This window comes from Pelobates fuscus, chromosome 12 (genome assembly GCF_036172605.1).
Source record: "Pelobates fuscus isolate aPelFus1 chromosome 12, aPelFus1.pri, whole genome shotgun sequence".
Lineage (NCBI taxonomy): Eukaryota > Metazoa > Chordata > Amphibia > Anura > Pelobatidae > Pelobates > Pelobates fuscus.
Window position 1 is genome coordinate 126,717,713 of NC_086328.1, and position 14,624 is coordinate 126,732,336.

Genomic DNA, 14,624 nt, shown 5'->3' on the forward strand with positions numbered 1-14,624 from the left:
GCGTCACGTGACTGGCGTTGCCTGGTTACCGCTAAGAGTTTAATTGGGAGGAGCGAGAGGAACTTGGAGACTTCTGGTGAGAATATTATAGGGATTGGGGGCTAGGGGTATAGGGGGCATGGGAGGGTTAGGGATGGGGGGAGATATGGGAGGACTAGGGATGGGGGGAGACATGGGAGGACTAGGGATGGGGGGAGACATGGGAGGACTAGGGATGGGGGGAGACATGGGAGGACTAGGAATGGGGGAGACATGGGAGGACTAGGGATGGGGGGGAGACATGGGAGAGCTAGGGATGGGGGGGAGACATGGGAGAGCTAGGGATGGGGGGGAGACATGGGGGGCTAGGGATGGGGGGGGAGACATGGGGGGCTAGGGGTATAGGGGCAGGCATGGGGGGCTAGGGATGGGGCAGGCATGGGAGGGCTAGGGATGGGGGGGGGGAGACATGGGAGGGCTAGGGATGGGGGAGACATGGGGGGCTAAGGATGGGGCAGGCATGGGAGGGCTAGGGATGGGGGGGAGACATGGGAGGGCTAGGGATTGGGGAGACATGGGGGGCTAGGGATGGGGGGGAGACATGGGGGGCTAGGGGTATAGGGGTAGGGATGGGGGAGACATGGGGGGCTAGGGATGGGGCAGGCATGGGAGGGCTAGGGATGGGGGGACACATGGGAGGGCTAGGGATTGGGGAGACATGGGGGGCTAGGGATGGGGCAGGCATGGGAGGGCTAGGGATGGGGGGGGAGACATGGGAGGGCTAGGGATGGGGGGGAGACATGGGAGGGCTAGGGATTGGGGAGACATGGGGGGCTAGGGATGGGGGGAGACATGGGAGGGCTAGGGATGGGGGAGACATGGGGTGCTAGGGGTATAGGGGCGGGCATGGGAGGGCTAGGGATGGGGGAGACATGGGGGGCTAGCGATGGGGCAGGCATGGGAGGGCTAGGGATGGGGGGGAGGCATGGGAGGGCTAGGGATGGGGGGGAGACATGGGAGGGCTAGGGATTGGGGAAACATGGGGGGCTAGGGATGGGTGGGAGACATGGGCGGGCTAGGGATGAGGGGGAGACATGGGGGGCTAGGGATGGGGGGAGACATGGGAGGGCTAGGGATGGGGGGAGACGTGGGGGGCTAGGGATGGGGGGCTAGGGATGAGGGGAGACGTGGGGGGCTAGGGATGGGAGGGAGACATTGGAGGGCTAGGGATTGGGGAGACATGGGGGGCTAGGGATGGGGGAGACATGGGGGGCTAGGGATGGGGCAGGCATGGGAGGGCTAGGGATGGGGGGGAGACATGGGAGGGCTAGGGATGGGGGGGAGACATGGGAGGGCTAGGGATTGGGGAGACATGGGGGACTAGGGATGGGGGGAGACATGGGAGGGCTAGGGATGGGGGAGACATGGGGTGCTAGGGGTATAGGGGCGGGCATGGGAGGGCTAGGGATGGGGGAGACATGGGGGGCTAGCGATGGGGCAGGCATGGGAGGGCTAGGGATGGGGGGGAGGCATGGGAGGGCTAGGGATGGGGGGGAGACATGGGAGGGCTAGGGATTGGGGAAACATGGGGGGCTAGGGATGGGTGGGAGACATGGGCGGGCTAGGGATGAGGGGGAGACATGGGGGGCTAGGGATGGGGGGGAGACATGGGAGGGCTAGGGATGGGGGGAGACGTGGGGGGCTAGGGATGGGGGGCTAGGGATGAGGGGAGACGTGGGGGCTAGGGATGGGAGGGAGACATTGGAGGACTAGGGATGGGGGAGACATGGGAGGACTAGGGATGGGGGAGACATGGGAGGGCTAGGGATGGGGGGGAGACATGGGGTGATAGGAATGGGGGAGGAGACATTGAGGATAGGGATGGGGATGGCGGGAGTTTTGGGGGGCTAGGGATCGGGGGCTAGGGATGTGATGGGCAGACAGGCATGATTTATTAAAAGAGGGTGCACTGTCCCCAGTGACAATTGTACATCTGGGGGACAGTTACAGGAATTACTGTCACTTCTGGGTACATTACTAGGATTTGCAGTCACATTCGGGGGTTATCCCAGGAATTACTGTCACTTTTGGTGGCATTCCCAGGAGTTACTGTCACTAAAGAGGGTTATTACTCTTGCATCCACTTAATTATGCATTTTGTAATCGGGTGTATATTTAAAAACAGCTTGCAAAAGCTGCAGATCTCTTGTCTGCAGTTTTTGTAAGCCCTCCCCTTCTAACCCCGCCCAGACTTTATGTGGCTGTCCAATCACAGTCTTCCTAATTCAGCCCAGTGAGTTAAACAACCAGGAAGAAACAGGGCTGACTGTCTATCTGACAGTGTTACAAGGTCCATTCTATTTCCTATTTCTATTGAAATCTGCGCTTTTTGTAAAATGCAAAAAAGAGGACACCCTCTTCACACATAAAACTCTTCAACAAGCTAAAGTGCTTTAGAGGTTTCACAGAGCTGGAAAACAATAAGGTGCAGTACTTGTGCTGAGTTAACATTTCCACATTGACAATGTCTGTTTTGTCCAACCTGGACGACATTGGTTAGCAGACAAAAAGACAAGGTGGTACAGAAGTCTCAAGGTGTGCACTGATGTTAGTGTAGGTTGGGTATTGTGAATGAAATAATGAAAAAGCTTCATAGTGACACAAGAGTGGAGAGTTGGAACAGAAATGGTAAGATATGTATTGAGAATTTGTTCTCAGTAGGATGGCAAAGAGGAGTAGGAGAGCCCAGACATAAATATTAAGACGAACAAAGGATGACGTTGTGGACACAAACTGCTGAATGTGTAATTTGCTGGTAGCCTTCGGATGCCTCAATGGTTTTGTAGATTCTGACTTTAGAAGATGACTAGAGGACATCATTAAGACTATAATTACCAATATGGATACCGCATTCTCCTGGATCCCAGGGTGCAATCGTGCCTGAGGTTGGCCAATCCTCACATTGTTTCTATTGTGCTCTAATAAATCTGCCCACTGGATTAAACTTGAGTGCCAGGACCATCATCCTTAAGATTATGCCATTAAGATTATGTTGGTCTGTATAGAAAATGTGTATTTGGTCGGCAGACAGTGTGTTGCTTGAGGATAACAATGAATGTTCTAATTTTGTTGGGTCAGGTTCTGCTTTTTTGTTTCTGATTTGTTTGTATATACAGTGACTAGAATTTGGATAATTAAAACGAAAATAAGTAACAGTGCCAAGAGAAATCAAAACAGAATTATTCACAAAAGTCTTCACTGTCAGCAGTTCAAAGCAAATTTCACATTTTAGGACAAACTGCAAACAGTTGACTTTTGGCTATTAAGCCTGCTACGTGTAAGATTATTATTAAATTTCCCAACTCAGTACTGAACTTAGAGCTGATCTAGGTATAGGTCTATACATAGCACTATAGTGCCAGGAAAAATAACTAGTTTTCCTGGCACTATAGGGTCATTAGGTCCCCCCCCACCCTCAGGGCCCCACTCCCCCTGGACTGAAGGGGTTAAAACCCCTTCAGCCACTTACCTTTCTCCCTTGCCGACATCAAATCCGAGTGCACATTCAAACAGCCGGACGTCCAGCGTCTTCTCACTGTGATTTTCACAGTGAAAATTGCGGAAGCGCCTCTAGCGGCTGTCAGTGAGACAGCCACTAGAGGCTGGATTAACCCTTAGTGAAACATAGCAGTTTCTCTGAAATTGCTATGTTTTCAGCTGCAGGGTTAAAACTAGAGGAACCTGGCACCAAGACCACTTCATTGACCTGAAGTGGTCTGGGTGCCTATAGTGGGCCTAATATTAAATATAATGTTTATCTACGTACTTTAGCAATCAACGAAACAGACTTGAAGTTTTACCTAACTTTCAGCATAGCATTAAATTAACCAGCTTGAAATGGGTGTATACTAGACTTTGACATAACTTATAACTTTTAAATGGAGTTCACAGGGAAAGGGACCTGCAAACCTCACACTGACTTACTAGTACATTCCCTCAGACGACAACCCAACTAGGAAAGGGCATGTCCCTCTATAGGCTTCACCTCTGACGAAGGCGCATTTTAAAGCGCTGAAACGTACGTTAGGTAGTCTAGTCAGGAGTGGTTCCAGGTTTCGTTCACTTTAGTCAGCCTAGTTTATTTGCACTGATCGATAGTTCTCTACAGTTCTTGGAGGTTTGCTGGGAGGGCATTACTGGAGTCAGAATCATTTGGCGTTTTTCTTTTTCTAGTTCAACCTTTACTGGAGTTAGAATCTTTTATTTGGCGCTCTTTTTCCAGTTTATTTAGACCATTTCCCCGCTTTAGGTGGGGGGGGGGGGGATTCCTGTATTTTATCATATATGGGAGTCTCGGCATGCTTTGGCTACATGATGTTATTCACAGTGTTACTAGTTAACTGTGCAACATTGTAGCTGATGAGCTACTTTTTAGCACTCCTATACAGATTTTTCCTTTTTAGGATATGAGAACGATCAGTGACTAGTTTTGACTTTAGATTTCGACCTTTAGGTGGTTACAAAGGACAACAATTTGATTTTTTCCATTGGTGTAATTGTCCATTACCACAGCTATATAGGCACCACTCCTTATTTTTATTTTTTCATTTATTATTTATTTTTTGTTTTCACTGTTATCACTATTATACACATTTTTTCTATAAGTGTTTGCATTATTTAATTCTACTTTATTAAAGGTTAAGTTTTAGCATTCCAGCGAGGTAGGGGTTTCCAGCTTAGGTCGATCTGGAGTAGAGATTAGGAGTTCCCTATCTCTCTCTAGTTCTTCCTCCTTTGTATTTTTCCATGTCCCTCTATAGCTCACCAAACACACAGGACGATAGGCATGGACCGTGCGACACACATAACCGCACCAAACGACTGGCAGCTACACGGGGGCACCCACGGGCTAACCCTCCGTGAAACTCTCGCTAGCGCTATCAACACCCACGGTTTGCACCATGCCAGCACAGAGACATGCACCCTACCAAATATAACCGATAATCATACAAGAGACACCAAGTGTTTAGTTGGGTATTATTTCCAAGAGCCTCTCAAGCTTGATTGTAACAATACTATAAAAATGTGCAAAGATAGCAGATACCACATGATGTTTCTCTACTACCCATGAATGTTATGCAGATATGTGTATCAATATGTTAAACGTTACTCCAGTGGGGCTGTTATGGCCACACGGGTTGTACTGTGTTTAACCGTGCACAAAAAAAAAAAAATAAAGAATTAAAAAAAAACTTTTAAATGGAGTTGGAAAATTCAGTCGCTGCTTCTGGCTAAGATAACACCATGTTCCCCTTTTTATCCTGTCTTTTGTATTTTTAGCAATACATCTTCAACTCAGATAAGGAATTGGCATGTGTCCTGCTTTGCAGACAGACCTGGAACCTGTGGTATGTAAATAAATACATTTACATTTCATTAACAAACATTAGTCCTCAGTGTTCGCTAAAACGTCCTACCATTGGAAGATGTCATCCCACTATATAATAATGGTCTTGTTAGAGAAGAATCTCCAAATTTATGCAAGAGATGTATCAAGGTGTGGAAAGTTTTAGAGTGTTATGTCCTCAACATCACTTGTATTAATAGGGTGCTGTGGAGATTATGTACTTAAATGTTTAAAGGGACACACCACGCACCATCATTACTACAGCTTATCATAATGATTATGTTGCTAGGAAACGATGGGTCTTTTGATGTTTGTATTTGGTTTGACAAAAAAAAGGACTCAAAGCCCAAGTGTCTCTTTCTTTCATCAAGTGGCCTCCAACACCCTAAAATAGTACTAAATCCAATCTGATATGCAAAATGCGTGGTTGCACCATACAGGACTTTCTGGGCCCATTATCATTATGTTTGTACATACCACGTATAATAATCTATGGATCTCTTTAGGTTATGTGAAAACAACTATTTAGGTGAATTAATGGGTGTTTGGTTCATGTACTTTGACTATTAATTTGCTTAGCCAACAACTTGTGTCTACCCCAAATCTGGCAGGCCATGAGCTAAGTTATATGTTATACTCCCATGCAAATCACTTGACTCCAGGAGATACTGATCGCATGTTTATAGCGTTCTTTGGACTTTTATTAACCAGGTAACTGAGTTAGTGTCGGTTGCCCAACCCATAAAATAAATATTTTCCCTCCTGGGGAATGAAAAGCCTCAGTCAGTGCTATTATAATACCAGTAGCTTTATTCTATATAAACCATGCCAAAGAGATTGATGAAGAAAGTATACAGAGTGGAAACTGCATAGATCAGTCATCACTTGGTGGTTTCTGATTCATTACATTCACTGTTTATTGAATAAGTACCTTACTATTATAGTTTTGTGAATTGTAATATGAGAAAACAATTTTTTTTTATCTTATTTCTGTTTCAGAGGTTCACAGACCCTTATGAAAATTTTATGCGTCACCACCTTCAGTATTATGGTTACTTTAGAGGTAAGGCTATGTTAAAAAAAAAAAAAAAAGCTCCAATCCTTTGTGTGGAAATGGAAATGCTGATATAAATGGTTAAAAACCTATCCACATTAATTACAAAGCATTTGTCTAAATGACACGTTATTTAGTTTTGATTTACTGTTAACTAACCCAAATGACCGTTTCCTTTTGGCGTGCTAAATGCTGCAGTCATATAGCTTCATCATGGGAGTAATGGCAAACAAAACCTGCCACACCATCACTGGACTGGTCATTAGCATCATGGGAGTAATGGCAAACAAAACCTGCCACACCATCACTGGACTGGCCATTAGCATCATGGGAGTAATGGCAAACAAAACCTGCCACACCATCACTGGACTGGCCATTAGCATCATGGGAGTAATGGCAAACAAAACCTGCCACACCATCGCTGGACTGGCCATTAGCATCATGGGAGTAATGGCGAACAAAATCTGTCACACCACCACTGGACTGGCCATTAGCATCATGGGAGTAATGGCAAACAAAACCTGCCACACCATCACTGGACTGGCCATTAGCATCATGGGAGTAATGGCAAACAAAACCTGCCACACCATCGCTGGACTGGTCATTAGCATCATGGGAGTAATGGCAAACAAAACCTGCCACACCATCGCTGGACTGGTCATTAGCATCATGGGAGTAATGGCAAACAAAACCTGCCACATCATCACTGGACTGGTCATTAGCATCATGGGAGTAATGGCAAACAAAACCTGCCACACCATCACTGGACTGGTCATTAGCATCATGGGAGTAATGGCGAACAGAATCTGTCACACCATCGTTGGACTGGCCATTAGCATCATGGGAGTAATGGCGAACAGAATCTGTCACACCATCACTGGACTGGTCATTAGCATCGTGGGAGTAATGGCAAACAAAACCTGCCACACCATCACTGGACTGGCCATTAGCATCATGGGAGTAATGGCGAACAGAATCTGTCACACCATCGCTGGACTGGCCATTAGCATCATGGGAGTAATGGCAAACAAAACCTGCCACACCATCACTGGACTGGTCATTAGCATCATGGGAGTAATGGCGAACAGAATCTGTCACACCATCGCTGGACTGGCCATTAGCATCATGGGAGTAATGGCAAACAAAACCTGCCACACCATCACTGGACTGGCCATTAGCATCATGGGAGTAATGGCAAACAAAACCTGCCACACCATCGCTGGACTGGCCATTAGCATCATGGGAGTAATGGCAAACAAAACCTGCCACACCATCACTGGACTGGTCATTAGCATCATGGGAGTAATGGCAAACAAAACCTGCCACATCATCACTGGACTGGTCATTAGCATCATGGGAGTAATGGCAAACAAAACCTGCCACACCATCACTGGACTGGTCATTAGCATCATGGGAGTAATGGCGAACAGAATCTGTCACACCATCGTTGGACTGGCCATTAGCATCATGGGAGTAATGGCAAACAAAACCTGCCACACCATCACTGGACTGGCCATTAGCATCATGGGAGTAATGGCAAACAAAACCTGCCACACCATCGCTGGACTGGTCATTAGCATCATGGGAGTAATGGCAAACAAAACCTGCCACATCATCACTGGACTGGTCATTAGCATCATGGGAGTAATGGCAAACAAAACCTGCCACACCATCACTGGACTGGTCATTAGCATCATGGGAGTAATGGCGAACAGAATCTGTCACACCATCGTTGGACTGGCCATTAGCATCATGGGAGTAATGGCGAACAGAATCTGTCACACCATCACTGGACTGGTCATTAGCATCATGGGAGTAATGGCAAACAAAACCTGCCACACCATCACTGGACTGGCCATTAGCATCATGGGAGTAATGGCGAACAGAATCTGTCACACCATCGCTGGACTGGCCATTAGCATCATGGGAGTAATGGCAAACAAAACCTGCCACACCATCACTGGACTGGTCATTAGCATCATGGGAGTAATGGCGAACAGAATCTGTCACACCATCGCTGGACTGGCCATTAGCATCATGGGAGTAATGGCAAACAAAACCTGCCACACCATCACTGGACTGGCCATTAGCATCATGGGAGTAATGGCAAACAAAACCTGCCACACCATCGCTGGACTGGCCATTAGCATCATGGGAGTAATGGCAAACAAAACCTGCCACACCATCACTGGACTGGTCATTAGCATCATGGGAGTAATGGCAAACAAAACCTGCCACATCATCACTGGACTGGTCATTAGCATCATGGGAGTAATGGCAAACAAAACCTGCCACACCATCACTGGACTGGTCATTAGCATCATGGGAGTAATGGCGAACAGAATCTGTCACACCATCGTTGGACTGGCCATTAGCATCATGGGAGTAATGGCGAACAGAATCTGTCACACCATCACTGGACTGGTCATTAGCATCATGGGAGTAATGGCAAACAAAACCTGCCACACCATCACTGGACTGGCCATTAGCATCATGGGAGTAATGGCGAACAGAATCTGTCACACCATCGCTGGACTGGCCATTAGCATCATGGGAGTAATGGCAAACAAAACCTGCCACACCATCACTGGACTGGTCATTAGCATCATGGGAGTAATGGCGAACAGAATCTGTCACACCATCGCTGGACTGGCCATTAGCATCATGGGAGTAATGGCAAACAAAACCTGCCACACCATCACTGGACTGGCCATTAGCATCATGGGAGTAATGGCAAACAAAACCTGCCACACCATCGCTGGACTGGCCATTAGCATCATGGGAGTAATGGCAAACAAAACCTGCCACACCATCACTGGACTGGTCATTAGCATCATGGGAGTAATGGCAAACAAAACCTGCCACATCATCACTGGACTGGTCATTAGCATCATGGGAGTAATGGCAAACAAAACCTGCCACACCATCACTGGACTGGTCATTAGCATCATGGGAGTAATGGCGAACAGAATCTGTCACACCATCGTTGGACTGGCCATTAGCATCATGGGAGTAATGGCAAACAAAACCTGCCACACCATCACTGGACTGGTCATTAGCATCATGGGGGTAATGGCAAACAAAATCTGTCACACCATCACTGGACTGGTCATTAGCATCATGGGAGTAATGGCAAACAAAATCTGCCACACCATCACTGGACTGGTCATTAGCATCATGGGAGTAATGGCGAACACAATCTGCCACACCATCACTGGACTGACCATTAGCATCATGGGAGTAATGGCAAACAAAACCTGCCACACCATCACTGGACTGGTCATTAGCATCATGGGAGTAATGGCAAACAAAACCTGCCACACCATCACTGGACTGGTCATTAGCATCATGGGAGTAATGGCGAACAGAATCTGTCACACCATCGTTGGACTGGCCATTAGCATCATGGGAGTAATGGCAAACAAAACCTGTCACACCATCACTGGACTGGTCATTAGCATCATGGGGGTAATGGCAAACAAAACCTGCCACACCATCACTGGACTGGTCATTAGCATCATGGGAGTAATGGCAAACAAAATCTGTCACACCATCGCTGGACTGGCCAATAGCATCATGGGAGTAATGGCAAACAAAACCTGCCACACCATCACTGGACTGGTCATTAGCATCAAGGGGGTAATGGCAAACAAAATCTGTCACACCATCACTGGACTGCCCATTAGCATCATGGGGGTAATGGCGAACAAAATCTGTCACACCATCACTGGACTGGCCAATAGCATCATGGGAGTAATGGCGAACAAAATCTGCCACACCATCACTGGACTGACCATTAGCATCATGGGAGCAATGGCAAACAAAATCTGTCACACCATCGCTGGACTGGTCATTAGCATCATGGGAGTAATGGCAAACAAAATCTGTCACACCATCACTGGACTGGTCATTAGCATCATGGGAGTAATGGCGAACAAAATCTGTCACACCATCACTGGACTGGCCATTAGCATCATGGGAGCAATGGCAAACAAAATCTGTCACACCATCACTGGACTGGTCATTAGCATCATGGGGGTAATGGCAAACAAAATCTGTCACACCATTACTGGACTGGCCATTAGCATCATGGGAGTAATGGCAAACAAAATCTGTCACACCACCACTGGACTGGTCATTAGCATCATGGGAGTAATGGCAAACAAAATCTGTCACACCACCACTGCACTGGTCATTAGCATCATGGGAGTAATGGCAAACAAAATCTTTCACACCACCACTGCACTGGTCATTAGCATCATGGGAGTAATGGCGAACAAAATCTGTCACACCATCGCTGGACTGGTCATTAGCATCATGGGAGTAATGGCGAACAAAATCTGTCACACCACCACTGGACTGGTCATTAGCATCATGGGAGTAATGGCGAACAAAATCTGCCACACCATCGCTGGACTGGTCATTAGCATCATGGGAGTAATGGTGAACAAAACCTGCCACACCATCACTGGACTGGTCATTAGCATCATGGGAGTAATGGCGAAGAAAACCTGCCACACCATCACTGGACTGGTCATTAGCATCATGGGAGTAATGGCGAACAAAATCTGCCACACCATCGCTGGACTGATCATTAGCGTCATGGGATTAATGGCGAACAAAATATGCCACACCATCACTGGACTGATCATTAGCATCATGGGAGTAATGGCAAATAAAACCTGCCATACCATCACTGGACTGGTCATTAGCATCATGGGAGTAATGGTGAACAAAACCTGCCACACCACCACTGGACTGGCCATTAGCATCATGGGGGTAATGGCGAACAAAACCTGCCACACCTCCACTGCACTGGTCATTAGCATCATGGGAGTAATGGCGAACAAAATCTGTCACACCACCACTGGACTGGTCATTAGCATCATGGGAGTAATGGCGAACAAAATCTGCCACACCATCGCTGGACTGGTCATTAGCATCATGGGAGTAATGGCAAACAAAATCTGTCACACCACCACTGCACTGGTCATTAGCATCATGGGAGTAATGGCGAACAAAATCTGTCCCACCATCGCTGGACTGGTCATTAGCATCATGGGAGTAATGGCGAACAAAATCTGTCACACCACCACTGGACTGGTCATTAGCATCATGGGAGTAATGGCGAACAAAATCTGCCACACCATCGCTGGACTGGTCATTAGCATCATGGGAGTAATGGTGAACAAAACCTGCCACACCATCACTGGACTGGTCATTAGCATCATGGGAGTAATGGCGAAGAAAACCTGCCACACCATCACTGGACTGGTCATTAGCATCATGGGAGTAATGGCGAACAAAATCTGCCACACCATCGCTGGACTGATCATTAGCGTCATGGGATTAATGGCGAACAAAATATGCCACACCATCACTGGACTGATCATTAGCATCATGGGAGTAATGGCAAATAAAACCTGCCATACCATCACTGGACTGGTCATTAGCATCATGGGAGTAATGGTGAACAAAACCTGCCACACCACCACTGGACTGGTCCGTAGCATCATGGGAGTAATGGTGAACAAAATCTGCCACACCATCATTGAACTCAGCATATACATTTTAATAGACATCTGTGGTCATGCGACAAGATTTTACAGATAACTCATAATCCATGTTGCCTTATCTGAGAAACTGTGTACTGTAGAGGATAGGATCTGTCCAGCTGTAATCAAGATATACCTTGCATACACCACCAACAGGAGCAGTAGTGTGAGTACACCTAAAAAAACAAAGATTACTTTTTTTGATCTTTCACTTAGTGCCCATCTCTCCACTTTATATTAGGACATTTATGAAATTATACAGAAGAACTGCATTGATTGCACTGTTGTCCTTTAGAATGCATCTATATTTAGGTCAAGAAATCTGTAAAGTGATTAAAGTCATCTATAACTGATCTGTTTAGGAAAAAATGTGGGAATTGAGCAGCTTAAGAATTCATTGGAACTATGTAAATAATAATAATAATTGTAATAATAATAAGCTTTTAACTTCATTCTTATTGAAGTGCATTTCAGCAGTATTGAGATTGACTTTTTAAATGGTCTAAATGAAAAAACACCAGCTTATTGTGCAAACAGAAAAATCTGAATTGTTTTTGATTAACCAAAATAACAGTAGGGGTAATTTGTGTTTTTCCTGCAGGGCTGAAAGCTAAAGATGACAGTGTCCTGTTAAAGGCAGCTCCACGACAACGCAGACCCACAGAGGAGGCTGAAAGCGACTCCGAGCGGGAGTCTTCTCTAGAGGATCAGAAAAAACTAATTTGTGTGTATGGCAGGCGGAATAACTAGCATGTTATAGACCTCTTTGCATTTACTACATTTGCAATTGCAGGAAATCTGACCAGGGAATTTCAAATACCAGTCCATAATAAGTGATCTGGGTGGCTGAGTTGGGGATTTATTTACATTGTGTTTCATTTGGAGATAGCTTGTAGTCATACAGAATAAACAGTTCCGTTATTTTAGAAAATGTAAAGTGAAAATGTATGCATGAGTTTGCAGCCCTGACATTAGGGAGCCTGTATCCAAGGATGAAATGGTGCCCCTCTCATCAAAAACTCTTATTTTCCATTAAAGGAACACTCTAATAAAATGGGTAATTTGTTTTTCATGTTTTGTGTGGGGGTTTGCAATAGCTGCAGATCCAGTGTCTGCAGCTACTGCAAGCCCTCCCCTTCCTCCCCAGTACAGACCTTCTGTCGCTCTCCAATCACACTCTTTGCAAAACATGTGCCTTGAAATATTTTCTGTTTCTTGAGTTTAGCTTCACTGAGCTAAACAACTAGGAAGTAACATGATTGGCAGGTGGGAGGTGGAGCCGGTTTAATGTATAAAAGTTCTGATTTCAATAATGAAATAAAATGCATTCTGTATGTGTTTGAAGTGCTACTTTAGTCCATCCATTACTTTTTTTTTATTAGCTTTTTCTTTATTTGGTGAATTGTTTGAATGGTATATCAATATATATGTTGGGCATCTGGAGACCTTCATGTTGCTGTCTATTCATATTTACCCTATTTGCATGTCAACCTTTTTTAAGTGCACCTGTAATCCCAATATAACTTTTTGTATCACTTTAAAGAGCATGACATTTCATCACATTGACACTGTGCTAGCCAAATTACTAGGAAATGTATCAGAAAAATGAACATTTTAATGCTTTGACCTTCTTTTGATATAGCGGTAAGGTTTACGAGGGCTACTGCCTACTGAGGTTTTATGGGATATAAAATGTAATACATTACTTTCTGGTATAATGCATTGACTGTATTTTTCTTGTAGACTCTCTGTTGCTGGAGGAATCCCTTTTTAAGAGTAAACAAATTGTATTCGATAACCAAGAAGGACAGGTCATCCCACGGCTTAAAGAACCCCGGGATTTATTTAATTCTTCCATACAAAGTGGTGTGCAAACTCCACGGTGGCCAAAGGAATGCGATGTTATCAAAGAAGCTATCACCCATATTGGTAAGAGCCTGGTACAGTAAAAGTAAACCAGTAAACCTGTAAAGGATGTTTCCAAACCAGCGGTGCTATTTGTAAGGACTTTATACTCTCCCATTTGTTGATTAAGGTGCTTTGGTTTGCAGGTGCTTTGGTTTGCAGACTATTTTTGTAATTGCATAATATCAGGGTGGTTCATTAAAGTGTGAATTTTCAGGAATTGACCAGGTAATTTTAAATTAGATGCCCAGATAGCTGAAGTGAAAATATAGACTTTCTTTTTCTAATTCAGCTACTGTGGCCTAAAAAAAAACACTGCTCAGTGTGGAGTAACATAGAAACATAGAATGTGACGGCAGATAAGACCCATTCGGCCCATCTAGTCTGCCCAATTTTCTAAATACTTTCATTAGTCCCTGGCCTCATCTTATAGCTAGGATAGCCTTATGCCTATCCCACGCATGCTTAAACTCCTTTACTGTGTTAACCTCTACCACTTCAGCTGGAAGGCTATTCCATGCATCCACTACCCTCTCAGTAAAGTAATACTTCCTGATATTATTTTTAAACCTTTGTCCCTCTAATTTAAGACTAGGTCCTCTTTTTGTGGTAGTTTTTCTTCTTTTAAATATAGTCTCCTCCTTTACTGTGTTGATTCTTTTTATGTATTAAAATGTTTCTATCATATACTCCCTGTCTCGTCTTTCCTCCAAGCTATACATGT

At 45.4% G+C, this 14,624-nt stretch overlaps 1 protein-coding gene across 2 annotated transcripts in view; it reads left to right on the top strand.

Annotated features, from left to right (window-relative positions):
* Window positions 1–32: 32 nt before the first annotated feature.
* The window catches only part of AGBL2 (AGBL carboxypeptidase 2), a 66,049-nt gene continuing 51,457 nt past the window's right edge, over window positions 33–14,624 (top strand). Inside the window, exons 1-5 of one of the 2 annotated variants that reach the window (XM_063438850.1) lie at window positions 33–76; window positions 5,320–5,387; window positions 6,386–6,449; window positions 12,597–12,719; window positions 13,739–13,924. In XM_063438850.1, coding sequence (XP_063294920.1) covers window positions 5,352–5,387; window positions 6,386–6,449; window positions 12,597–12,719; window positions 13,739–13,924 — 409 coding nt within the window. In that variant the 5' untranslated portion in view covers window positions 33–76; window positions 5,320–5,351. Of the gene's footprint in view, window positions 77–2,433; window positions 2,465–5,319; window positions 5,388–6,385; window positions 6,450–12,596; window positions 12,720–13,738; window positions 13,925–14,624 lie in introns of those variants that run through there. The other variant, XM_063438851.1, reaches the window with a different exon arrangement.